General features: G+C 40.5%; 3 protein-coding genes across 3 annotated transcripts; 1 reads left to right on the forward strand and 2 right to left on the reverse strand.

The window, feature by feature from the left end:
- Positions 1-1,111: 1,111 nt before the first annotated feature.
- LOC144701105 (S-adenosyl-L-methionine-dependent methyltransferases superfamily protein) lies at positions 1,112-4,182 on the reverse strand. The gene is made up of 9 exons (XM_078572812.1): positions 3,889-4,182; positions 3,641-3,708; positions 2,952-3,099; positions 2,800-2,880; positions 2,490-2,576; positions 1,817-1,902; positions 1,594-1,714; positions 1,372-1,473; positions 1,112-1,251 (listed from the first exon to the last, which is right to left on the reverse strand). Exons 1-8 carry the CDS (start codon positions 4,165-4,167, stop codon positions 1,396-1,398), a joined length of 948 nt encoding a protein of 315 aa, XP_078428938.1. The 5' UTR covers positions 4,168-4,182; the 3' UTR covers positions 1,112-1,251; positions 1,372-1,395.
- Positions 4,183-6,690: 2,508 nt separating this feature from the next.
- Positions 6,691-8,528, forward strand: LOC144700414 (fanconi anemia group E protein FANCE protein). Its single transcript, XM_078571837.1, has 2 exons — positions 6,691-6,961; positions 7,039-8,528. The coding sequence occupies exons 1-2, from the start codon at positions 6,798-6,800 to the stop codon at positions 8,294-8,296; spliced, it is 1,422 nt and encodes a 473-aa protein (XP_078427963.1). The 5' UTR covers positions 6,691-6,797; the 3' UTR covers positions 8,297-8,528.
- Positions 8,529-23,780: 15,252 nt separating this feature from the next.
- Positions 23,781-25,918, reverse strand: LOC144701106 (putative leucine-rich repeat receptor-like protein kinase At1g68400). Its single transcript, XM_078572813.1, has 2 exons — positions 24,614-25,918; positions 23,781-24,546 (listed from the first exon to the last, which is right to left on the reverse strand). The coding sequence occupies exons 1-2, from the start codon at positions 25,815-25,817 to the stop codon at positions 23,888-23,890; spliced, it is 1,863 nt and encodes a 620-aa protein (XP_078428939.1). The 5' UTR covers positions 25,818-25,918; the 3' UTR covers positions 23,781-23,887.
- Between the last annotated feature and the right edge of the window lie 1,589 nt (positions 25,919-27,507).

A 27,507-nucleotide genomic window follows, 5' to 3' on the forward strand; every position in this document is an offset into this window, starting at 1 on the left:
CCCTTGTTTAGATCATTTTTTCAAGAGCACTTCTAGGTTAATTTTGATCACACCAAATATATAAAAATTGGTAACAGTTATTGTTGGTTATTTTCTTGGTTTATATACCTGGATCTTCTCTCAGATATACAATCTCTTAATCTTTAAAAGAATATCAGACATTCCAGAGCATCCCATTGCATTATCGCCATTCTCATCACCTTCTTCACTCCTACTTCCTCCTACATTCCTCTCTCTTTATCTCATACATATTCAAAATTCAGATTGATCATTCTCCTCCTTATGGTTTGACCCCTTACTCACTTTATGTAGGTTACTTAATAATTAATTTATTGCACAATTATAATATATTTATCCACAAAGTGGAATTATCAGGCCAATAATAGAAGTATGCGATATGAGGCTCCCTAGGTGCTACCTGGAGAAACGAAGGAAGAAAGCCCATCTCACACATGCCTCTCCAAGCAGCAGATGAGGACTATGCTTGAGCAGGAATCTCATCCCATAAATAAAGGTCAAATGGGATGAGCCAAGGGAGGAATCATTCATGTAAATGGTTCCAATTTTATCAGATGTTCTCGAAGGGACCATTCTTGTGATTGGTTGCCTAGGCGATTTCATGTAAATGCTTCCAATTTTCTCGGATGTTCTCAAAGGGACAATACTTGTAATTGGTTGCTGAGGCGATTATGACTTGGAAAAGCTCCTGTGGTGAGGAAGGCCAGACCAATTTGGTTCACCTCTCCACCTCTCATCCCCACTCTGTCACTACTAATATCTCCACTGATCCATCTCCATCATCGTTCATCACATTCTGAATTCATCTGTTTCTGGAGTCAATTATTTTTTTTGGCAATTCTTGGAATAATGAACACGGATTTTCTCTATTTTGAGTTAGATCTACAGAGCAACGTATCAGCATGCCTATCACCTTTCCTGGTGCAGTTTGGTGGATAGTTTTGTTGGAAATACCCAGCGACACAGATGAAGTTTGCCATTAAATTATTATTTTCTAGAAAAAAAATTGTATAATTATAATTTACTTAGGGGCCATGAGATCCGCCGAAGATAGTTCCACTGAGGCTCGATAGAGCCCAAAAGATGCTGGCCGTTATTGTTTTGCAAAACCAAGAAACTTCAATATTGATGCCACCACATTATAGTTTAATCTCATTACATTACAAAGTTCATATGCTCAGCTAAGAGGACTGCAACTTCACAATTATCCTCTCAAACAATATTCTTGGGTAACCTGCTTAACAAACAAACTATAAAAAATTAAAAACTCAAAAAAAGAAGAAAGAAACAGGAAAACATCAGATTAAACAGAGGAAAAGGATCAAAGCTGGTGAAACAATCACTAGAAACTTTCCTGGGTCACACGATCATCAGTACTCATGCTTCCGATTTTTTTCTTGCGTACACGACATACATTGGATCTGAGCGCCCTGGATTGGGAGATATGTCTACCCCCTGCAAACGCAGAATGCATTTAAATTATTCATTAAATCAAAGAAATTAGTGATAAAAGCAGACAATGAACCAACTAAACGGATATTTGAAATACACTAATGCCAGTAGGTCACTGCTTACAACTGGGGCTTCGTAGCCTCCCACATAGTGGAAGTAGGATCCGACAATCAATGAGTGATCGGCATCCCCGGTTGATGTCCAAATTGAGATGGCTTTTGTCCAAAAGCAGCGGTTCGAGAAACTGCGGGAAGAGAAAATAATCCCCAAAAAAATATCATGAGAAAAAATAATTATGAAACTAAGAATTTGGGGAAGGATTTCGTAAAGAAATAATAATAATTACCTCATGATTGCCAAACCTCCCGGCTTGAGGATTCGGTTCATTTCCTTGAATACATCAAGTGGCTTTGTCAAATAGTCAACGCTGACCTGGGAAACGTAAACACAGTAATCAAAGACCTCTTAGACCATCTTTAGCCTGAGAAGGTTTCTATTATGACACCAATGTTACGATGTCAAAATACGACATCGAAAAATAGAAATAAGCAGGCGTTGGTATAATCAGAAGGGGGAAAGACAATTAAATTAAAACCTAACTAACTTCCTGCTAGGGAGGGAAGTACAAATAAGGCGGGCAAATGTGAATGGTATCAGGCAGGAAATTTGTCTCCCAGAGAGGAGGACGCACAAGAGCAAAGCTGTATCCGGCAACAGGCAATCTTGGTGGAGAATCATCGGCTATTCATAATAAGGTAGCTTAATTCTTGAATTCATTTTATTGGTACCAGAACCGTGGGCTGGGCACACCCCGTGATGGTCAAAGAGTTGGAATTGAGAATGGAGGCTATGGTGGAGGAAGTAGCAGAAGTGAAGTATGGTGTGAAGGGACTGGAATCAAGAATTTAGGTGGCCATACAGGAACTGGGGGATGAGAATCAAGAAAGGTTGGGGAAGAAAATTGAAAAAAAATGATGGCATTGATTAAGGACAGAAAAAATGAGAAAAGGAATACGTACCACATTGGTTATCACATCAAAGACATTGTCTTCAAATGGGAGTTTCGGATTTACATTTAAATCTTGAACTATATACTCTGTTAAAACCTGAAAATCAAATTAAAATTTTCAAAGATTAGACAACAAAAGTTTTAAGCCCACTCTATGAAAACTGTGTGACATTGGATAACCCTTTGTCCTTTTCTGTGAAAGAGAATGTGACCTAATAATCTAAATCAGAGGAAATTCCTGTGACATTCCTAGGCCGTCGCAATCATTTTTAGCAAATGGTGTTAAAACTAATGCACTTAAAATTTAATTATCATCTTACTGGGTTTCGCTTTAGCTCGTCTTCGTTGAGACCCATACCGACGATCCTATCCTGCTTGTATCCAGGAGGATAGTGGCTCACCTAAATAACGATTACTGTTCAATAATAACCATCAAATCTCAATTTACTAAAAAAGACACGTGGAAGCTCACCCAACTACTACACATATCCAGCAACGAAATTCCTGGACTATTCGTCGGAGGAAAAACTTTGGAATAGTATTTTGTTAGCGCATTGATCGCTGGATCATCAATGTGTGTTACAAATCGAGGCTCTGAGTAAAAGTATGTGTCCGGCGACCTGTCAAAAGACCAAACAAATTTTCTTCTTATAACTAAGATCAAGGCAAATAGGGATAACTGATAGAAAAGATGAAAACATTGTAATACTCACTGAGATTAACAAATTAGCGGTATGAGAGCCTACCTAAACTTAGAACCACAGCTGGCGTATGGAAAATAATCCCGTGGATAGGGAAAGTTATTTCAGGCACCCCTGTTTTGATGGCAATAACTTTTCTAATTCGAAGAATAAGATGAAGATGATCCTATTACGAGTCAGTATCTATCAATGGAAGATCAGCATCGAATGTGTGATAACGAATATAAACGTTTTTGACGAATAGAATTTGTATTTAAATTCAAAGGCCAGGGATTTATACCATGGTCTTAAAAGCATTCAGAGCAAGAAAGAATTTCATCTCTAAGCAAAAGCAAAGGAAAAGAGGGGGTAAGCTGTTCACCATCCACGAGGGAACTCCACGGGCAAAACCATGAAATAATTCTATTTTCATAACATAAACCGAGCTTCTCAGTACGAAGAAGGCGCAAGGAATTATTACTCGTCGTATCGAGTGAAGTCCTCGTCCTTGAAGGGGAACTTCTCCGGCCATTCAACATTCATCAGCGCCTGCAGCAGGAAATTAAATCAAAATCCCATTCATAAACTTGAAACCCTTAAACAAAATAAACTTCTCATCCAATGTGTGAGCCAGTCGATGAACTTCACATGGTAGAACAACAACAAAAAAAAAAAACAAATTTTCCGAAAATCGGCGGGAATTTTACTAATCGCCTTCATCCAAAGTACCTGCTCCACAGGGGAAATTCCTTGCTGCGGCCTAGCAGACGCCGTAAACGATCGACCGCCGGAGGCGCCGCCCGAATTGGAGGCCATACGTCTGAAACTCTCAAAAAACGAAGAAGCCAGACCTAGAAAGAGACGGCGAGGAGGGCCCTTCTTCCAGCCTGAACTCCCCTGCGAGCTCGCCGCACGCACAAGAGTGAGATCCCCAAGCTTCTGCGCTCCAATGGCAGCGGTCACCATGGCGAGAGCGTGTATGGCGAAGAAGGCGATCACGTAGACCATCTTAAATAGACCGCGCGTTCTCTCTGGGCCTCTCCGGCCCACTAAGTCACTTCTCCCGGCCCTGTAACGCTATAAAAACTTATGTACATACATAATTTACATATAAGTTGCATTATCGGATCCCCAATATTGGGTTCTATACCCACTATTTCTATCTGAACTTAGAACTTATGTGCATACATAATTTACATATATTATATAAGTTGCATTATCGGAGTCTGCGATGAATTACTTGGATATGACGCCCATGGTATCTGATTGTTGGCATTTGTCTCTGGCATCCCTGTACCTATAGTGCACTTTCATTATCCGGTCGTAAAGCTTAAAAAACATAGTTTACTTATTATATCGAAGTTAACTTATCAGATTCTGATGACAGAGAGTGTTGTTATATCCATTATTATTGTGGATACTGATATTGGTATCGGATGCCGCCCATGATATCTGATCATTGGCATCTTTCATCAGCATCCATATATCTACAGTGCACTATCACCTGGGATGGTTTTCGTCCCATCCCGTGTCCCATTTTAAAACTCGTCTGCAACCCTCCCATCTGGAAATCTCCCGTCTAGAACCGTCTCATTGGAGAACTATCCCATTCGAGAACCTTTTCGTCTGAAACTATCCCATCCAAGAACTGTTCCATTTGGGAACTATGCCATCTAAAAACAGGCATGCCCTTGAGGTCCCAATTTCTCCTGGAGTATGGAATAGAAGATGCTAGATGTAAACTATAAATGTTCTAGAATTTAAAAAAATAAAATTTAAAACAGAAATTTAGTACATTTAAGGGCATATGTCAGTTGTATATGAATGTTAAAATGGAAATATGTGAATCATAGATGTCCTCTCCATATGTTAGTTGTCGATATCAGATATTTCCCAGGGGTTGGTTATGCCATTTGGTGTGAAATTCTTCCTAAACCCTAAACCCTGAATGACCCTAAACCTTCTAGAACTAGGAAATTATCAATTGTGTCTCTTTGTTGTATTTATCATAATGTTGACACCAATTTACTCACCATTGACATCCAATTTTCCATACCATACTACTCTGACTCTGTTAGATTTCTTGACATGATATTTACCTTGTTAATACACTCTAAGCGTAGCCCTTATCTACACATCATCATAATGTACTTATTATTGGAGATATGGAAAGGGTGAAATTCTTCTCATTTTGTAGGTCTGTCATGAGCACACAAGATATCATGTAAAGCATCAAGCAGTGGCTACTGTGAACCCCTTGCCTAGTCCCGCCTATTGCACAATGCTCACTACCTATGTGTGAGGCCCTATGCACCTGAATTATCTCGATCCCCTTGACTCACATCACCACTAGGCTACACATGATTCATTTGCACCCACCGTCAATGGGTTATCTCAAGCTCAATGTGGATGGTGCTGCGAAAGAGAATCCAGGCCCCATCAGTGGAGATGGTATCCTCCAAGATCCCATAATGAGTATTATTTTTGCTTTTTCATATTTTTATGGAATTAAGACTAATACAACAGTCGAGGCTATGGCAATACGTGACGACTTGCTCCTTTATGAGGAGCGAACCCTCCATGTTATTATCGTAGATTCAGACCAACAGTTGTTAGTCTATATGCTCTGTCTATGTTCATATTCCCAATGGCATCTCCATAGTCTATGGTAGGACATCACGTAGTGTCGAGCATGCCTTACCAGCATTCGCTACCAACTAAGCAACGGGAACCAGACGACGGATGCACTCACACACTAAGCATTACAATCTTGGACCCCTCTTGCTATACTACGACAGGATCTTCCCCTGATGCCCATGTTAGTCATTGTGTTGCGAGACTTAGCCTACCTACTCGTCACACATGTTAGACCCTAGCACTTGGCGACCCTTGTGAGTGGCATATCACGTGGAGCACTGGTGATGGGAGTGCATGATGTCCCCCTTATGCGCTGTCTACTTTGTGGAGCTCTACAAAGATACTCGACGAGAGCAAAGACGACAACTGGGACACGAACGAGGTGTTGGCCCCCGAGGACTCCTCAATGACCGTTAAAGGTATCACTATTTTATCTTTTTTACTTTGTGTTATGGGTGTGGACGATTGGGGTCTGTGTGTAATTTGGATAGTTACATTCACTCCACTCCTATAAACTCTTTACATTTATAAAACCTCTAGATGGCATCCAGAGCACAGTTGGATCAGTCTAAGAGCATGACCCTTGGGTTGGTCATACCTGTCACCATGTTTTTGCCAATAATTTTCTAAAAGAATGGCCCCAAGTCCATGGACGATGAGAGCGGGGCAGAATTTGGACTATCCATTGCCCAAAACCACCCTTCCACATTCCATGTTAATTATAGTAATATAGTCCAGTGCCCTGGGTGGCGGCTTCTGCTAATGGCCACAAAAAAGTTTAACTACATTTAATGCCAAAAAATACATTTAGAACAGGTTTTGAACTCACGACCTAAAGACGCTCATGGCCTATTAACCTCATGGGTAATTTATTTAAACTATAATGTTCAGCGGGCTGTGAGAAGGGCGGTTCGAGAATTCGAACCCTTTATATTCCCTCTGTTAGGCGATCTTTCCTTGAAGATCAAAACTTCAATTCAGAGAAACAACTGCAGAAGAGAATGGAGAGATGGGTCCCCTTCTTCCAAATCTTCCTCCATTCCCCTTGCCCAGAAGGAGAGGCTTCCCTCTTTCTCCAACAGCTTCAGCTTCAACCAAACCACAACGCCACTTCCTCCTTCCTCTCACTTCTCGAAGCCCCCGCCACCTTACTCTCTACTCACACGTAAGATTTAAGTCTACAAATCTCTCATGCACTCTCCATCTCGTTGCCCACTTATTCTTCTATTCTTGTTTTTGTAGTTGCATGTGGTTGCAGACTCTCCCGCCGATGGTACAATCGCGGATTCTCTCCTTTCTCGCGATAGAAAGCCAAAGATTCTCTCGCCAGCGCCTTCACCACATCGCGACTCGTATCCTTGAAGATAAAACTTACACTTGCAGTAGAGATCAAGAATTCTTCTGGGTCATCTCCGCTGCCCGTAACCTGCTCGACTCTGTCTCTTCCAAAAGGGATTCATATGATGAATTCATCGGCGTTCCGACTTGGCTAAGGACCGTGGCGGAGGAGGAAAGTCCTCTTCTCCCTTGGCTACCCATCTCGCCGCAAGAAATTTACGATCTGGGTCGAAGCTCTCGCGTCGTCCAAGAGGAGAAAGACGAAGACTTTACCCAGGAGAAGACGCTATCTTCCTTTAGAGAAGACTTTCACTTCAATTCGCTAAGTCCTAGCGCTGCCGATAGAGCTTTAGCGCTATCTCTAAACTCCAGACTTTCTACAGTGGAATCATCTTCCGATGCGGTGAAGATAGCCATGGAAATCCAAGCCCTCTGCTTCAACCAAGAAGAACCCGGGAAGCAGATATCCGTCCAAGTCTTGAGCTTGATAGAACCCTGGCAAACGGATGACGAGACGACGTCGGTTATTCTCGCGCACCTCTCCTCAAGCTGCGGCCACGTCAGCCCTACCGTTCCCGGCCTTCTCCTCGCTTCCGTCGTCCTTCCAAAGGCGATGGCGCTGCGGACGACGGCCTCTCGCGCGCTTCTCTCGGCCACTCTCGATTTCTGCAAGTTGCACCAGGCGGCGGCGACGAACGCTCTTCTACTGCCGCTAATCCTCGTTAAGGAAGGAATCAACAGGCATCAGAGCGATCTCTTGGGCAAGATTATAAGAGAATGCCTCCACCCTTCTCACGTTTCAGCTTGCTGCCAGAAGCTGCTGCGAGGGGCGCCGTTGAAGAGCGAAATAGTCTGCCTGCCTTCTCACCAAAGTTTGATCTTGGATGCACCCGTTTGGACTGAGGCTCTTTTCAGTCTTTTCCAGCAGATTTTGACTCTGGGAGTTTCTTTAACGCCGGATGCCGTGGATAATCTCGTGTCTATCGTCGAGGATTCCGCCGCTGTGCTTGGGAAATCGTTGAAGTTCTGTAGTTTTCTGCTGTGCATGGTCAGTAAGTGCTCTGAAGTGGTTGAACGTTATAAGGTATCGTTGAGGAGAGCAGCAGAGAGGACTGACACGTTCATCACCAAGTCTATATTGTCTAAGCTGGCGAGTCTGTGAATGAATTGGTGCTTATACTTTTTATATTCTTTGAATTGCACCTTCACTCTTTCGGGCCTGGTACTATTTTACCTTAGTTCAATGATTCATTGATCACAGAATCCAGACACTGAGAATTCTAAACGACTGCATGGAATCGTTTGGTACTTGCCACCCTGATTGTATTGTTTACAGATCACTTTTGAACTTATTGTAGTGTTCAATTACCTTAGAGATGATTATTTAGACCTCATATAGTATCCCAGTATTCATTTAAGAATATTTCCCAATGGCCAATCTCAATTACTCAGTATGATGATTTGATCACTAGATATTTCTGTGAGGGCAAATTTTGAAATTGGTTTCAATAAAGAAACATTTCCTAGGATTCTAAATATACCTTTCGATGTTTCTCCATTCAATCTTAATGTTTTTCTTTAATGATCAAAATGATATTTACTCAATAAACTACCGGTCTTTTCTATCACGGTGATCCATTTAATTTATCTCAGTTATCTAGTGATGATAATCAATGTCATATGTTTGCCCGATTTCACAATATTTTAATTTTAAGTTTGGCTCGATCCTTAAGTGAAATAGGATGATCAATTCCAAATTAAGTCTTTCAGCAAGATACTCCCATTTCTCTTCTCAAAATCACAGCCCACGATGTCAATAGTTTCACTTCCTACAATTCATAATGTTTTATATGAGTGAAGCTTTGATTTCAATATGTCTATTCAAAACCAGATTGACAAGATATATGAAAAAACCAGATTGACAAGCTATATGACAAAACCAAATTGAAGATAAATTTAACTTTCTTTCAATCAGACTTATCCTATTAAATATGACTACATGTGATAAAATCCAATACAATACAAGAAATTCAACCCAACATATATGATTCATCAAATATTATATTTCAGTCAACTATAGTTCGTTGTACGTAACAAATCAATTGATTGAACCTTGTTGAAATCTGTGATATCTGAATTTGGAAAAACCATATATTTTTTTTCCTATTCAGAGATTTATCCAACGAGATATGCAGTCATTTGAAACTTTGTGAGGAGAGATATTCATGAAAATAGAATTTCAAATACAAAGAGTTACACAACTCAGATCTTCCTATTTTCATATACTTAGAACAATACATATTCATAGAAAATTATGATTAATGCCAATGGATATGGAAAATAACTATTAGTGAAAAGCTATCTAAGCCATAAAATTAAAATGTTAAATATAAATATTAAGTAAAGGTCATACTGAGTTTCTTGAGAGAAGTTGTAGCTGAATATTTCAAATGGCTTCACACTATCACATTTGATCAAAAATAAATTTCACATAGGATCTTGGACCATGTCAATCAGAGAGAAAATATTTGATAAGGAATTAAATGTTCTTATATAGACTTTAGAGGGATAGATTACTGATGTGATGAAATTCTATGATTAGGCTTACTAGGGGCACAGTAACTGTCTAACTCTAATCTGTCCTCCAAGTTAGTACTCATGTGTTGGAAAATCATTGCATAACTCTTCTGTGATATTCCACTGCATTGACTTTATACCATGGGCTTCTTTGATCTGTGTCCTCTCATACCATGAGCGAACAATTAGAGCCCCTCAATTGATGAAAACAGAAACGTGAGTAAATAAATCCCAAGTACCCCCTCATATCATAGGGTATAAAGAACAGGGTTATCAAAACAAAACAAGTCGTAGAAATAGGATTTTAAACGCAGTTATATCTATAATCGTAAATATGTAAAAATAGGGCTAAGATTTGATTGTAAAAGTTTAAATAATAATAAAAGTTTAAGCTATAATTAAAAATAAAATTATAAAAGTTAAATTATGATTAAAAAAATGATAAAAGTTAAATTATAATTAAAAAATAAATGATAAAAGTTAAATTATAATTAAAAAATAAATGATAAAAGTTAAATTATAATTAAAAAATAAATGATAAAAGTTAAATTATAATTAAAAAATAAATGATAAAATTTAAATTATAATTAAAAAAATAAATTATAAAATTTAAAATTATAATTAAAAATAAAATGAGCATCGCCGATTGAGAAATCCTCAGCTCAGTACTTGGAGGCTTCGCCGATTGAAAACCTTTAGCTCAGTACTTGGAGGCTTCGCCGATTGAAAACTCCTCAGCTCAGTCCAGGGAGGCTTCTCTGATTGAGAAAACCTTGGAGGCTTCGCCGATTGAGAACACCTAGGAGGCTTCGCCGATTGAGAACACCTTTGTCTTTAGAGGCTTCACCGATTGAGAACCCCTTAGTGAGGCTTTGCCGATTGAGAACACCTTAGTGAGGCTTCGCTGATTGAGAACACCTTGGTGCTTTGCCGATTGAGAACACCTCAAGCTCGTTTACTCGGGTTAAGCAAAACCTTATTTTGACAAGGGTTATCTGATCTAAATACCCTTAGAATATCTTGAATTACCATCCCAAACAATCATATTTCTTCATGAACTTATTGTTGCACTTGAGCTGACTGTCTGGAATTCCATGATTATGAACTTCCAGGTCAAGATTGAGGTCCATTTACCGTCAAGTCATTAAGTAATTTTGTTGGATTTTAGAGTGAAAGTCCTTTTATGACTTTAATTAGGAGAAATGCCATAGTTTAGAATGAAGTTATTTTGATCAACTCATGGTCAAACCATGGTTAACATAATTTTAATGTGTTGAAAAAACACTAAGCATGTATTCAAATAGATTAGACTACATAGATATTTGAATTTCATTGAATTATCATTTATGTCTTTTTTAAGTCAATACATACAACGGACCCATCTGACTTTCAAACCATTTCAATACTATAAGGTGTCAACCTTTATACTTTGAGTCCAAAATTGTACGTGAAATACTAGATGGTTTTTTACCAAATACTATTGATTTTTTTCCATTTGAATCCATTTAATTGATAAAAGACATTGACTAATTCGAAAAACCTTCGAATCTTGAACAAAACTCTAGGTGATTTAAGTGATTAAGTTTTTATAGAAGAACATAAATCAAACGAATGTCTTCTCTTCAAAGACAAGTTTTTTAATTTGAATAGAGTTTCTAGTAAATTTTATTTCATTATTTTCTGTCCTGTGTTTTGGATAATAGAGAAGGAAAAACAAACAAAACTGCATTGATTGATTTTTATAGATGCGATTTCAAATATTACGCCTTGAATAGTGTCTATTTTTTATGCTATGATATGGGCACCATGAAATCACCTAGGACACATCAGAGAGTCTTCCTGGGTATGGAAAAAGGTCTTAACGAATTCCTGTCCTGGAAATAGAGAGTGTACACATTAAAGTTAAGAAATAACTATAATTAAAATACTTACTATTTATGGGTGCTTACCTATCTCTCTTTCGAAATTCCACCCGCCTCCTTATGGAAAAGGAAAATAAAGAATTTTGTGGATTTAATGATGATTCTAATTAAAATTCTATTAAGTAAACGTGCGAAAAACATATATAGAAATAATGTTTTAATGCATGTAACATTAGCAATGAAAAAAAACCCGTAATGCTGTTATTTTTACAATCATTAAAAGTCTACTTAAATTTAAAATTTGGGGTACCTTTGGGGGATGTCCTCGGTCACCCCTCCAAGTGGAAGTCTTGAGAAATAAGAACCACCATTGATAACAAACATATTAAGTAGGTTAAGAGGACTATATTTACATGATGAAGTCAAAGGAGGTGCATACTAATGAAAAAAAATATGAGGCATGCAATCCTATATATTTTAATGTTATTTTGGAATTATTTTACCATAGTATCTTTGTTTTGATATTAATCTCATTTCATGCATTAAATGATCCACTTGGTTAAAAATCAATTTTTAATATATTTTTTATGTAATTTAAAAGCCCATTAGTTCTAATTGAATTAAAAAAAATTAAGTTTAATGAGCTTAATTCATCTCCCTAGTATGTTATTTTATATTTGGCAGTACAGGAGAAAAATTTAAAGAAACATAAATAAGAGAGAAGGAAAAAGAAGAAAACATAAAAATTGTGTGTCAACAGCGAAGCCCCTCAAGCTCAGGTGCTCTCAAGCCTCCTTGGGGCAGGTGAGAGCAGAGTGCTCAAGCCAACCCATTGCAGGAAAGCCCCAGCATCCACGTAAGTCAGCCTCAGGAGCCATAAGGTACACGTAAGTAGGCAGCAGTCTGTAGGTGGGCCCGCATGTGCAGGTGAGAGAGGAGTTTTTATTCAACATTCTTTGAGACTAATAATTTATATACAATGAATGTATTTTAAAATATACAATAAGGGATTAAGTATCTTCATACCTTGTTTAACCTCATGCGGCTGGGCCAACAAACAAGGATATAGATTGCACCACAACAAGCCATAATATTAAGAAACTAAGAGATAACAAATGATCGGGCTTTGAGATGACCTGGCCCAAAGCCCACATCATAATGAGATTTTGTAAATGTTTTACGTTATTGGGGAATGTCAACTAAGAAGAGGAGAGGATTTATGGAATTAGAAAATTGCTATGGTACTGGTGGAGCAAAAGGACATTTGGTCAGTTCTGGTCTTACATTGATTCATCTCCATCAGATTGATTAGCTTACATCAATTTCATTCTCTCTTTATATTCAATTTCACTACCATCATCCTTTCTCATTCCATTATCTCCATCTCCATCACCGTCTCATTTCCATTCAAATTTAAAAACTAATTCACCCATTCCTTGACTTCTGCACTTATCTGTCTTTTCTTTTTACTGTTACTTCTTCACGTCTTCCTCCATCTTAATCTCCTATTATAACTCCCCTCATCAGGTCCTACTATCTGATACTGATACTAATATTCATCGTGATCTTACTGAATAGCGATTATTCCCCTCTCACCTCACCTGTTTCATTGCATCTATATCTACTATTTATTTTACAAGTATCTGATCTCATATCACTTAAATCACCATCTAAAAAACATTAGCTTCCTGATCCTCATTTTTTAGGAGACGACCCGTACTCATCGATAGTTAAATTAGTTATGTATCATTTTTATATAATTTTTTTTGTTAAAGTAAAATCATCAATGATATAAATATCACCATATTTTTGTTAAACTCTCTGATCAGCCCCCTCCTGCATTCAAAGAAAAATAGAAGAAAAACAATGAACCATCATCTTCCTCAAGCACTCAAATGCAAGTTAAATGGCATTTGTGAGGATTGAGAGAATAGACTTTGGAGGATTTCAAAGCTCATTCAAGAATCCTCGAGAATCTTTTGTGTGGTAAAAAAACATTTTGTTATTTTGTGTGTTTTCTCCATTAAAGTGCAGGCATTTATCAGAGAGTAACTTGGCATGGAGAGAGAAGTGAGAAAGGAAAGGAAGGAGAAGAGACTTTCATGAAATGATCAACTATTCAAAGGTGCATGTATCATTATCCCTATATAATTGAATTTTTATTATATAGGATCAAAAGAAAGGAAGAGGAAGAATCCATTCATATTAGAGGAATTGTAAATTTATGAAAAGAAGAACATGGGAAGAAATAGAAAAGAAGAACAAGGGGAAGGTGAAATAAAGCTTAAGAAGAGGCCAAAGAAGATTGAAACAGAGGAAACCAGTAATTAGAGAAGATAGATAGAGATGAAGAAATCTTTGGATTAAAATAGAAAGAGAGAGGAGAAATTGTTCGAAAGATCTAAGGGGCCTCCATTGTTTTTTATTGGTAGTGAATTTGGGGAGATAAATAGACAGGACTAGAGGATAATTATTAACTTTAGAAGATAGATATCAAGATATTAGTTGGCATTCAATATACCTTGTTGGGCTAAATTCAAATAGGTCTTACTGGATCACGTTTCAATATTTCTCATCAAGCCAAGCTTGCTTTAATTGATCTTACCTGGCCAAGGTTTAATATATCTTATCTCTCCGTGGTTATATAGATGTTATTGTGTGAAAGTTAAATCAATATATTGGGCTTATTTAAATATCTCTAATGTCGGACGTCGTCTAGGACGTTGTCCGGTCAGTATCGAGCCGATGCTCCGATACCAAGATAGTGATGTCAGATGTCGATGGTGTTGTCATCCGACGGATAAACAAAACCCTAACGGGTAGTGTAACTATGATGTAATGATGCGCCTACATGTCATACTTGTAGGCCCCGACTCGTGTGGAGAGTGCCAAACTCCGATCGCCGAAGGGGTGGCCTCTCGAGCATGGTCAGAGGGGACTATGGTGACTACGGTGCCGAACGGAATCAATCCGTAGGGGCCTGCACGTAATGAACGGGCTCGTCCGTACCGGTAAAGACACTCAATGATTGTAGTTATCTCTCAATTTTCCTCTCTCACCTATCTAGCCGGAGCACGATAGAGAAGATCGACCGTATACTGCAAAGGATAATATAAGGAGCGGGCAGGAGGACGTGTAGCTCGTCGGCGCTTGGCTCATTGGTGCAGAATCTTCATCGATGAGGAGAACCGGTGCGGGTTGTGGTGGAGAGATGCTGGAGAGGGTCGGTGGCGTGGCTTGACTGGCGGTAGGATGCAGGAGCAGTTGGTGGAGTTTGAAGAGGAAGACTCGGAGGCGAGCCGCAACCCCCCCAGCGACCCGAGCAAGAGGACCAATTACAGCTAGTGATCGTTGCCAGATGTGACACGGTGTGCTGCGTCACACACGTAGTCAATTAGCAGCAGCGGCGGTTGTGGCAGACGTGGAGACAACGTCGTCGGCGGATCGGGGACACGGCCAAGGCAGTGACCACCTGTGAGATGGCCTGTTGGGAGTTGCCGATCGGCGGATGTGGTCCGCCTGGTCCGATGGTAAAGGTTCACGGTCAAGCAAGGAGGGAGCGTCCTCAATGAGATAGTCGCGCATGGTGATGACAACCGGATCGTGCGGGATTGCCCCGGGGCTACGCTGGGAACCGTCGGATGCAGCACTGGTTATCGTACGAGACTGGCCACGAAAGGAATTGTGACTGGTCTAGAACGTTGACTGGTCGCAGTCGAGCACGTGCCGCACTAGATCAACTGCAGCGGGGAAACTCGCAATAGGGGCCCGATGCGTTGACGAGTTTCAGTATAGGCAGGAGGCATGCGAGATCGACCATAGCAGTTATGAACCGCGATTGGAGCTGGCGCACGGGGGAAGATCGCGATGACCCTCTTGTGATTTCCCGACGAAAGGTGCGTGTGCGTACCTATAGGGAAAGACTGCGACACCATCAATCAGTAGGTGACCGGTGGAGTTTTGGGGACAGCTGTAACCCGACGACAATTGGTCAGGGGCGCAAACAGGGAGGATGGGAGAGGGGAAACAAGAATGGTAGCACCCAATTCCCTCGCCAGCCCTGCTTGTCCTTCTTCCCTGTCCATTATCCTCCTCCTTGCTTTTTCTCCCTCCTTTCTCTCAAGGTGAGACCTGGTTCTAAGAACGTAAATGTCACAAATTCAACCAGATCTGAGAATGCATGATGCCCATCATGGCCTTGTATAGGACCATGATGGGCCCTTACAAGGTGGTCCATTGGCCCACTAAGAAATAAAGAACGATTAAAAAAAGAACGACACATAGGAGAAAGAACGATTCAAACGGCACATATGAGGCGATGACGAAGATGAAAATGATGAGAGTGACGGTGTAGACGAAACGATAAGGCGATGATGAAGACAAAAACATCGAAAGAAAGATGAAATCAAAACAGGGGAAACATATGGAAGAGCTTTTTTTTTCACCCGGGGTTGTTGGAACCCAGGTGCCTTCGTTTGCGCTCTGGCGTGCAGGTCAGAGGGACGCGACCCGGCTAGAGTCGATGAAGACAATGACGAAGGCTTCGAAGACACAGCGGCGATCTCAGAAGGGCGATCTCCATCAATCTCTTTGGGTTAATTTAAGATTTTTGTTGGGCCGATTAATAGAGAGATCTTGGTGGGCCATCATTAGATCTTATCAGGCTTAATATAAAAGATATTTATTGAGCTTTTAATTGGGCTTAGAGTTAAATCTAAGTGAATGGTCCTTTAGAGGGCTAAATGATGGGTATTTACTAGTTGAATGAAATTTAAGTGGACCTTATAATGGGTTGACCCATTAAAATACTTTACCAACAGTGAAGGTCTAATAGTTGACTTTTTGGACAAAAAGAAGCCTCATTGTGTGGAATTATATTTGTGCATATCCGTTTCCTATCCCTGAAATTGCATTACTCTTCATTTTTAAGATAGTTTAAATGGTTGTGGATACCAGCTGGACTTTGCTAAGTTAGCCGAAGAAAGAGGACCTGTGTGGTCAAAGGAGGAGGAGGTGGATGAGATTCGTATTCGGCAAGGCTGAGGGGGCTGAGAATGTAGACATCTTCACCAACCTTTTTTTGATTCTTTTTGATATCCAATATTCCCTATTTAAGAGTTGTTTTTTCTAGGGAGGAACTAAACTTGGGTTAGTGACCATTCGCTGTTTGATTCGTCGTATGATTACAAATAGGTTATTTCTACTAATAATGGGGATTAACGAACCATTGAGTTCTTTAATGATTGGCATCAAGTAGTCAGTAAAATGATACTGTTAGGACATTGTGGTTAGTGATGTCTGATAAGCCAAAAATGGGGATATATTTTGCAATTTTATTGTTCCTTGTCATTGTTGATTTTAGCTTATACAATAAAATTTATAAAACCCTAACTTAAGATGTATAGTGATAAGTAGAGGTACCTTCCAAGGGAAGCTAGTAATTTAATTCAATTGTGATCTACATGAAAAATATTACCCTAATTAGAGTTAATTTGATCTTCAATGAAGATCAAACCACCCTGAGTAGATGATGAATTTAGAAAGGGGGATAGAAGAGATGGGAAGAATAGAAGAAATGGGGAGCTCTCAATTGAATTCTTTGATCCAATTATGAGGATCAAAGGAGTCAAGTAGAGGGATTAAGAAGGAAATTTGATTTGGTTTTAGTTGGTTTTGGGGATTTGTTAATTCAAAATTTGCTAACTATTAGAAATTAAACTTTTTTAATAATTTTTTTCTTAATGTGAAAATAGAATAGCTATTTCATAATTTCTCTTCACAATCCTAGTATGGGAATGTAAATTCCACTCAAGCCAAACGATTTAAAAAATGCAGACCAAGATCAAGAAGAACAATTACAAAATTAAATGACACATACTCCAAATTACACTATAAATCAAATACAATGAAGCAAAAAATACCAAATAGGGTTGATCTAGGCTGAAGTTCCTCTCTGTCTTGCAGCTGTGATAGAGCCACCTCCAGAATGACCTCCTCCTCTCAAAATTTGGCTTTTATGCTTAGGTTACATGGTAAAAAAATGACTTTACCGTCATTTAGTAATTAACTTTTATCCATAAATATAGGCTTGATCTGAATAATCCAACCGTATAGATAGAAAGAGGTTGAGACAAACAAATCCATAAAAAAATCACCTCAATCAAACTTCAGGATCAAAAGTTACTAATAAATGAAAATTGACCAATCGAAGCCGTTGGATCAATTTTCATTTATAAATTTAATTTATTTCTTACACGCTATGTCGTGTCACCCCGTGATTCGCCGATGCATTTAAACTTTAAAATAGCGCGTTCATTATCATAATGCCACGCATCCCCTGTCCTAAAATCAAAATGTAGAAAAAACAATAAAAACATACATAATATGAAGCGATTTGCACTTACCTATGTGCCTTCAAAGTTTTACCCATTCACAAAGTGCCACGTCACCTCCCGTGTGCGCGCTTTGTATGCATAGCACGAGAGGTGAACTTACCTCCCGGAGAGAATGTCTTAGAGTTTTGAAAAAAAGTCCAGGATTAAATATGCACGCACAAACCGACGCCGCCCTAAAAATATTTATGTATATATCCTTTTTGCTTTCTCTCTCCTCCATTTTCTCATAAGAACCATTAAAAAATCCTGCTTAATTACAATAAAACATTGTAACTATTTTTATTGCTTCCAACCACAACTGAGAGCTGCTTTAAGGGCATAATTGCAACTAAATTTAAGCAAAACCCTTTTGATTTTAGAAATTGCTTAAAACCTCGTATTTTCTGTATAAATATATCCTTTTCCTATTTAAAAATTCATTTCTTCCTCGAATAAATTCCCAAAAATTCCAATAAAATACTAGAAAATTCAGTAATGTGTCACCACATTAGTTAACATCAAAATTAAGTTTTAAAACTGCCATTTTCATTTAAACAGAATTATTCCAAGCTTAAATAAATTCCAGATAATTTATAAAATTAACAGAAAATTAGGGAAAAATCAGAATTCACTTGGAAAATTTAATTAACATGTAATATATGATAACAGACCTATTTAGACTCTTTCAATGCATAAAACTGTGATAATTTCTTGAAATAAATACTAAATTTTGGGTGTTATCAATGTCATAATTTCATTAATCAGTGACATTTTTTTTCTTCTCATTTGAACTACTGTATTGATGTGGCCCAATAAAAAGGAGCTACTTTATTCACAATAAATGTGATGTAGAGACTAAGGAGATGCCAATTAAAATATTAATATTTTATTTTATAATATTATCCTTTGACAGACAAAAAGCACATCACCGATAATGTCTCACCAGAAACATGGTGCTACATGTACTTGTGGTGCTGATTTACCCATCTTTAATATGTGTCTTTTGAAAAATACATTGATGTGGCACATGCTGACAGCATGCCACTACACACACATACTCTCCTTATTATATTAATATTATTATATAATAATATACTATCATTTTACTTTTTTGTCTTTTTCCTACAAGGACATGTGGCATGATGAGATCCATTGATTGAGGGTGATGCAGGCTAATCATGGCCAATCATTGCATTAAATGCCAAGTAAATACAAAACATCACAATCAATGTGACTGATGGCTTAGGAAAAGGCATGTTCAGTTCCATTCCATTCTTCCCATACCATTATCTGCCATCCAACGTAAAAGCTTAGGTTGAACCATCTCCTTCAATAAGTCTAAATAATGATATTTATTCACTCTTTTACTACTACCTAATTCTGAATATTTTTACTTATTTTTGTCTTAAAGATAACTTGGCATCCATATCTATCATTTTACATGATGGTGGCGACGACGCCAATGCACCAACCTCGGACGCACCGCCAACGTCATCCGACACGCCTCGCATCCAGACTCGTCATCAACATCAACTATAGAACTGCCAGGATGATGACCAAATCAGCGCACCGACAACTAACGCACCACCGTCGGACGTGCCACCATCGCCTCTTGAGCCGTCACGCATCATGACACATCGTCAACGATAGATCCAGAACTGCCCTTTGACGTGACACGATTACATGTCGTCCACTTTTATTTTATGTCATTTCTCGTATTTTCTCTTTCCTCCAAGGCCTATATGTAGGCCAATGTTGCAAGAAACATTTGGCAAGTTTATTTTCAAGAATTGAGTTTTCTTCTTGGAAGATTTGCCCTAGCCCTCACCCCTTGGACCGCCGCTGCCACCGCCGTCGCCGTCGCCTCGCGTCGACGGCCGCCGCCCCCTCTCTGTGCCCGATCGCCCACGCCATTTGGCCGGCACCCGGCGCCCAGGGTTGTCTGCCCTTGGCCGCCGCCCCCGCGCCCCGGCTGTCCAGTTCCTAGACTGCGCGGCGCCTAGACCGCCGAGCGCCCAGAGCCCCAAGCCGCTGCTCGCGCCAGGCCGTCGAAGCGCCCAAGCCGCCCAGCGCCCGGCGCCCTTGGCTGCCGCTCACACCTCAGCTGCCCAGCGCCAGACCGCCGACGCGCCCAGGCTGCCCAAGCACCCGAGTGCCCAGCGCCAGGTTGCCCTCAGGCCGCTGCTCGGCGCCCCGATTGCTTAGCGCCAAGCTTCGGCATCCCGACTGCCCGCACCCTTTGGCCATCGCCCAGCGCGCGGCCGCCCTTGCTCCCTGACTGCCGCCCGCATCCAGGCCACGTCCAACGATCATCAGCGACACGTTAAGAATTCCCCGCAACCTCGTCACGCACCCTTGGTGCAGAGGTACATCTAAACTCTTTGGTGTCCCATGTTCTTTGTCCAGTATTCTGCGAGAAGTTCATCCACCGCCGTCGGATTTGCTTTGGATTTTCTGGAATTTTCAAACGACTAGTGTAATAAGGTTTTCTTGAGTTTTCCAGCGGACGTGAATTCAAGTTTATTGATTTTGGTGCTTAGCATCACTGCGGTGGTTGAAGACAGTACTCCCGCCCTCGACGAGGAAAGGGGCTGCACCACTACTACTTCATCGGATTTAAGTCTTCAAAATCCATCGTATGAATTTGTGGTCTGATTTATCCATTACATTCCTAAACCATCCCAGTACCTAGCACTTGTCGTCATCCTTTCCCCGTCTCATCAGTCGCCCTACATCCGTTACATCTAGCTGTCCTGCATCACATGAATTTTACTTAAATTGAATAAGGTTTGGAGCACAAAATTTTCACTAACACTAACATAGATTTGGTGAAGATTAATTTAGTTTTCCCACATTTTTCAATAAGAAATTCTTAAAACTAAGTCACTTTTGAAGTGCAAAGCAACTCTAATATCACTCTGGATGGACTCTGTACACAATAAAATCAAAATTTGTGGTGTTAATTCATGCTGTTGTCGATACTTGATTTTATTAAAAAGTATTTAAAAATATTTACTCACTCTTATATGAACAGTTAATAAAGATTAAGGATTATCTTTGTAGAGAAAATTGCTAAAAAATTTAATACGCTTTAAATGATAGTTAGGGAGGTGAGAATGGATACTTATAAGATAAAAAGTAGATAGAGTAAGAAATAATGGAGTGAAGGAATAATCAAGGGATAATGAGGATAAACATTTATCTAATTGGATTTAAAACATATATCCGGATTTCGGGATGGTGGGATGATAGAGAATGGTGATATGGAAGGGCATAGAGCATGGGAAATATTCTGGATATTGGTTTGATCGAATACATGGATGGATTTCAACTAAGTATGAGTTAATGAAGAAGGAAAAAATGTAAGAAAGGAAGCTGACTTAAGATCCTAATGTTAACTCCTTCCCTTCTCTATCGCTTCAATTAATCATCGAAAAACTTCAAGAACGTCTTGATGGACCTTCAACTCACCATATTTATTAATGAGAAAGTCCCCTTACAAATGAGAAGGCACAGATGGGTATGAGGATAAAAATGAAGCTGCCCTACAAATTTCAGCTCGATTGTCCTTTTGGAAGTTGGCATAATCTCCACACGCTTTTATTTATTTTCTAATTCCTAATCAGGTCTGCCGCTACATCATCCCAGGGTTGCACCCTTAAATTTTCCAATATCTTCCTCTTAATTGGATTATATTTTAAAGTCATCCTTGATCCACTTTTTGTGATCTAGCATGTGTTCTGCATGGAAATGAAAACAAAACTCCACCTTTGACCATCTTTTACTTGCATGACGTAGTGATGTTCCTTTAGAATGTGACGCCAACATGTTTTACCCTTTTGGCCAACAAAATAATGCCAAACATCCACGTGCTTTTTCTGCTGTAATAGAAAAATTTGTTGTGGAATTATTAAATGTCACCAACGATCTTTGTTTTCAAATAATATTTTTTGTGATTTTAGTCACATGTTTTCTCATTATACCACACATCCCTGCACATTAAGAAAATAAATCATCAGCTCATGATAGATGCATTACGACATCTCCATTTGCGATGTCATGATGTAAAATTTTCATGATGATAGCTAGATAATCACTGGCATAAATAATCATTTCCTGACATCAAAATAAATTACTAGAAGATTTTTTTTCAAATCATATTTAAAATTTAATTAATTATTAAAATATTCTGACTTAAAAAATTAATATCTTTATGAATTTATCACTATGATGTCATAAAATTAATTAATTGCGAGAAAACTATTCCAACTTAGAAAAATGTATTTATCACTATGATGTCATAAAATTCCATTAAATATTAAATTCTAGAAAAACCATAATATGTTTTGACTGACAGAGGTAATCATTTAAGCTTGATAATACACTCATATATAATCGTTTTAATGCATTTAAACATGAAAAATGCATGATGTTTATGTAATAACTTGCATATTATTAGAATATGCCTGAAAGGTAGATTTTTACGAGATAAAAGGCTCTTAGTTTTCTAATTAGTAGTCTCGTTTTTAATTTTGAGATTATTAAATATTAAAATTCAATCAAACAAGGATAATTATGCTCATGCTATCAAATTGGTGCAATTTTCCAAGTTTCTTCTTTCTTTTTCAATAGTTCAAATTAATATGCTCACTAAGAGAATATTTTTTATGAAAAATTACTATTCAAAATTATTAGCAATGAAGTAGTTTTTACATTATTTGAAATAAATTTTGCTAAACTTGTAAAAGCCATTATTTCACATCCACACTAAACTGGATGTTAAACCCAAAACTGCACGTGAAGAACACATAGTTGACTTTACTCAAACATAACAAGAAGTATAAGATTTTAACTTTCCAAAAGATGATAATTTTCCATACCAAAAGCATTAAACACAATATTGATGCTCATATTTGGATGAAAATATAAATATCTATGTTATGAACTTTACATCTTGACAAAACATTGGCAATGCATTTGTCCAAATTTTTCATCTTTAATTGACAAACCTATTATGTATGGTACACATAATATATTTTTCACATCTTTAAATTAAATCTCAAAAGATTATATTTTTCACATCTTTAACTTTCCATGTGAGGATAGAATATGAAAACAATTAAATCTCAATCTTCTTTGGAGAAATGAAAACCTTTCTTTGGGCTATTATGTATGTGCATGTATGAAATCCCTTGTTTGTAAATTCCAAACATTAGTTTAAATTTCGTAAATATATCTTGATATGAAATGAAATTTAAAATAAATAAATTATGATAAAAAGACATGAACAATAAATAAACGTTAGTAATATTATTTTTAAGAAATTTAAAATAAATTCCAGAATACATTAACGAGCTTGAGGAGGATCACGCGGATTTTATCATGACTACTTCAACATGGTATGTGGGAAAAATGCTCAATAGCTCCGGAAAACTAATTTGGATCCTTACCAAACAAATCTATGTATCCATCTTTCTCTAGACTCTCAAAGTTCCAGTACTAAGAAATTCCTTTTCATCTCATAATAAAATTTTGCATGAAGTACAAAGATTCACATGACTCCATTATTTCTTCAAGGGCTGTGACCTTGGAGGAATGAAAATTGTGGAATGCCTTCTTTCAGATGGGAGCAAACAGGTTCCAAAACAGATGATTTACCAAGGGATTATGACCAATAGTTACACGAGCAGATCGCTATATCAAATTCCCTATTTACTGTTGGAAGAGTGAAAATGACGAAAATGATGTCTACCCATGTGATCACCAATTTACGACATGTCACAATCCAATCCAAACACGAGCAACAATTGGGACGCTTAGTCAGTACAATGACATGTTAATAAAGACTAAAAAACGAGTGGATTAAACGCATCATTAGAGAGAATTACACTAACATGTTAAGTTGAATCACTGGGAGTGATCAACAAATGAAGGGAGACCTCAGCTGCTGGCGAAAGTAGGGGTATCGTCAGAGGCCGGGGTAGAGGAGCCAAGATAACACGAGTCCTCATTCATAGAGGAGCGAGAGAAAGGGGTGCAAGAACCCCTTATCCTCCCTCTCTTGCTCCCCCTCTCCGCTATCTCCTCTATCATCTTGGAGACAACTCTAGTTGAGGGCCGGTCCCCGGGCGATGGAGCGAGGCACAGGAGAGCTACCTGCAACAGACCAACCATCTCATCTTCCTTCTCCTTGCAGCCCAATAACTCAACGTCGAAGCAATCAGAGCTCCAGTTCGTCACCACCATTTGCACCCATTGGCCCAACTCCTGCTCCTCCTCAGCAGCAGCCCTCCCAGTCAGTATTTCCAACAAGATCACCCCAAAACGATAAACGTCAGACTTGTATCCAGTCATAGTCCTAGCTGCCGGTGACCCTCTCTCAGGTGCTGGCCTTGTAGAATCCAAGAGATGGCGCAACGCGAAGTCGCTGATGTGAGCGTTGCCCTGTTCGTCGACGAGAATGTTTGAGGAAGACAGTTTCAAGTGGGCGAGCTTTGAAGGGGAGGCGCTGTGTAGAAAGGCCAGGCCTTGCGCCGCGCCCAACGCTAGCTTCAGCCTCGCCTCCCACGTCAACGGCGTTCTCGCTGGCCCTCGGTTCCCTGCAGCGAAACACGTCAACCCCGATAAATTCAAATAAAAACGGTCATTTAACTTTGAAGGTCTTACCGTGGAGAAGGGAGCGGAGACTGCCGTTGGGGAAGTAATCGTAAACGAGGAGAAGCTCGTCGTCCGAGTGATAATAAGCTCGCAGAGCGACTACGTTTGGGTGGCGGAGGCCGCCGATCTCCTTCAGTACGCGCTCCAACGCCTCCATACGCGCTCCCACGGCCTTCTTCACCTTCCTTAGACGTTTAACAGCGACTCCTCTTCCAGTTTCTCCCTCCATCACGACCCTGTACGTTGATCCAACGGTGCCGCGGCCCAACATCTCGGCCGAGCCCCTCATGAGATCATGCGCTGTGAACGGCTTGCACCCGTCAAAGAGCACGACTCTTTTATCTTCCGACGTGACTCCTCCTTTAAACTTCGTACTCTCTCGTTGCGGTGCCGCAGTAGGATCTTTCTTTCTTCTTTTCCTCCGACAGATTATAACAATACCAAGAATAATAAAAGAAATAACGACCGCAGCCACCGCCGAGGCGGCGATCGTCGCTACCATGTTCCATCTCCAGCCGTTAATTCCTCGGTGATCTCCGGGAACAACTGACGGCTCGTTTCCTAGGGAGCTGGAAGAACAAAGACGCTGGACTGGCTTCCCGCAGAGATTCTCGTTGCCGGAGAATGAAGAAAAAGGGAAAGACGAGACGGCAGGGGGAATCTCTCCACTTAGTTTGTTTCCCGAGACGTTGAAGTCGGCTAACACGCTGAAAGAGCCGATCGAAGAGGGAATCGGTCCTGCGAAGAGATTTCGTTCTAGGCGAAGAGTGAGGAGACGAGGAAGGTAAGAGATCTCCGGGGGAATGTGACCAGAGATGGAGTTCGAGGAGAGGTCAACGCGACGAAGACGACGAAGGCGTAGGAAGCTCTCCGGGAGCTCGCCGGAGAGATGGTTGTGGGATAGGTTAAGAAGCCGGAGATAGGGAAGGAAGGTGAGAGACCCGTTAACGGAGCCGCTGAGATTACGGCTAGGGAGAAGGATACGTGTGACACGGCCGCCACGGCAGGCGACTCCGACCCAGTTTCCTGAACAAGGATCGGTTGATCGAGCCCATGAGTTGAGGGCCTCGCCTGTAGGGTCAGCCGCTGATTTGAACGCTTGAAGAGCTTTGTAGTCTCTCTGGAGTTCGGCCATGGCGACGAACGAGGACAAGAGAAGAAGACAGATAGTGAGGAGATTGCATGATAGCAGGGAATTGTTACCTGGCTGCATAGCGCCTATCTTCTAACCTACATCTGCCGGAATGAACTATAGCGAGGCGGAGGATGCATGGAAGCGACAGACATGGATTTAGCGAGATAAAGGATTAGAGAGGAAGGAGATGGGGAAGGGAGGGAGACAGGTAAGTGTCCGTTAAAGAGCATAAAAGGAAAGGAGCGGCTGTCATTGAATGTAGGAGCGAAGCTGGCGATAAAACGCGCGCACGCGCGGGGTGAAACGGATTCTCTCTTGTGATACAATTTAATTTTCGGCCGTTCGTCAAAGTTCAAAAAACAAATGAGGCGCATCTTCTTAAGACTCCGATTAATATCATTTAACATAGTCTCAGTAATTCTTTTAAGAATTTGAATGCACAAATGTGAAGAGGAATTTTCTGGTTCGCTAACGTATGCCCCATGATAGCTGTGTTTATGAGGTGGCGCACTGTCGAAAATTTAATGTGCGTCGATTGACCGAATTACCCCAAAGTAATCATCCGTTAGTACGAAACATCTAAGAGCTAGACCGAATACACGGAGAGATATTCGGACATGGGGTAGTAGAATGACAATGGACTTCAGCTTTTACAATTCAAATTCTATTGCAATAAGCTGTTAATCATGCTGGAAGGTCATTACTCTACCCCCAAATCTGAGGTTTAGGGACCCGTCGTTTTCCCTATCGTACCTTTTGTAAATACTTCTGGAATTTCCGGAGGAAAAATTTAATTTTAGGGAAATACTACCACATGTCACGAACTTTGACTTTTGTAAAGGAAGTACCGAAGTAGCATAAACTCTTAGTTTTGTAAAAAAAATAGCATGCACCAATGAGAGGAAGCCAGTTGGCAGCGGGCTTTTCCACCGCCAGTCAAACGGTGACCTGGATGCCTCCGTGGCGTCCAGGTGGACTCCACGGTGGCATCCACGTCACCGGGTGACCGCCGACGACGCCCCGTCTCCGTCCCCCGCCGCCGCCCGCCTCCGGCGGCCGCTCCGCCACCTCCTCCCCCATTCCTCGCCGCTCCGCCACCCCCTCCGCCCTTCCCCGCCGCTCCGCCTTCCCCTCCGCCCTTCCCCGCCGCTCCGCCGCCCCCTCCCCCTTCCCCCGTCTCCTCCCCCGTCCTCCCACGTCCCCTGGTAAACAACGTCGGCGCCGCCGCCCTGCCCTCCTCCTCCGCCCTCTCGCCGCTTCTCCCCCTTCCCCGCTTCTCCCCCGCCCTCTCCCCTGCGGGGGAAGGGGGAGGGGGCGGCGGAGCGGCGGGGAAGGGCGGAGCGGCGAGGAATGGGGGAGGAGGTGGTGGAGCGGCCACCGGAGGCGGGCGGCGGCGGGGGACGGAGACGGGGCATCGTCGGCGGTCACCCGGTGACGTGGATGCCACCGTGGAGTCCACCTGGACGCCACGGAGGCATCCAGGTCACCGTTTGACTGGCGGTGAAAAAAAACAGCCCGCTGCCAACTGGCTTCCTCTCATTGGTGCATGCTATTTTTCTTACAAAACTAAGAGTTTATGCTACTTCGGTACTTCCTTTACAAAAGTCAAAGTTCGTGACATGTGGTAGTATTTCCCCTTTAATTTTTACCACGATAATGTAAAAATAACAAATCGCTAAGTGAACACAGATTAAAGTTGTACTGTTTCTTTAATCTTCCAAAGTGCAGTGAAAACAAACTTGTCTGCTAGTAGGTTTAGGTGAGATAG

The sequence above is a fragment of the Wolffia australiana genome, chromosome 3 (genome assembly GCF_029677425.1).
Source record: "Wolffia australiana isolate 7733 chromosome 3, ASM2967742v1".
NCBI lineage: Eukaryota > Viridiplantae > Streptophyta > Magnoliopsida > Alismatales > Araceae > Wolffia > Wolffia australiana.

Excerpts from the sequence above, each read along its gene's own strand:
- LOC144701105 (XM_078572812.1), bottom strand. The coding sequence starts at position 4,167 with ATGGTCTACGTGATCGCCTTCTTCGCCATACACGCTCTCGCCATGGTG. Across the intron at positions 3,100-3,640 it reads GACTTCACTCGATACGACGA|GTCGCCGGACACATACTTTT; the intron begins GTAATAATTCCT and ends GTCTTTTGACAG. Across the intron at positions 1,715-1,816 it reads GGAGGTTTGGCAATCATGAG|TTTCTCGAACCGCTGCTTTT; the intron begins GTAATTATTATT and ends CTCTTCCCGCAG.
- LOC144701106 (XM_078572813.1), bottom strand. The coding sequence starts at position 25,817 with ATGCAGCCAGGTAACAATTCCCTGCTATCATGCAATCTCCTCACTATC. Across the intron at positions 24,547-24,613 it reads TCTCCGCTCCCTTCTCCACG|GGAACCGAGGGCCAGCGAGA; the intron begins GTAAGACCTTCA and ends GTTTCGCTGCAG.
- LOC144700414 (XM_078571837.1), top strand. The coding sequence starts at position 6,798 with ATGGAGAGATGGGTCCCCTTCTTCCAAATCTTCCTCCATTCCCCTTGC. Across the intron at positions 6,962-7,038 it reads ACCTTACTCTCTACTCACAC|TTGCATGTGGTTGCAGACTC; the intron begins GTAAGATTTAAG and ends TTGTTTTTGTAG.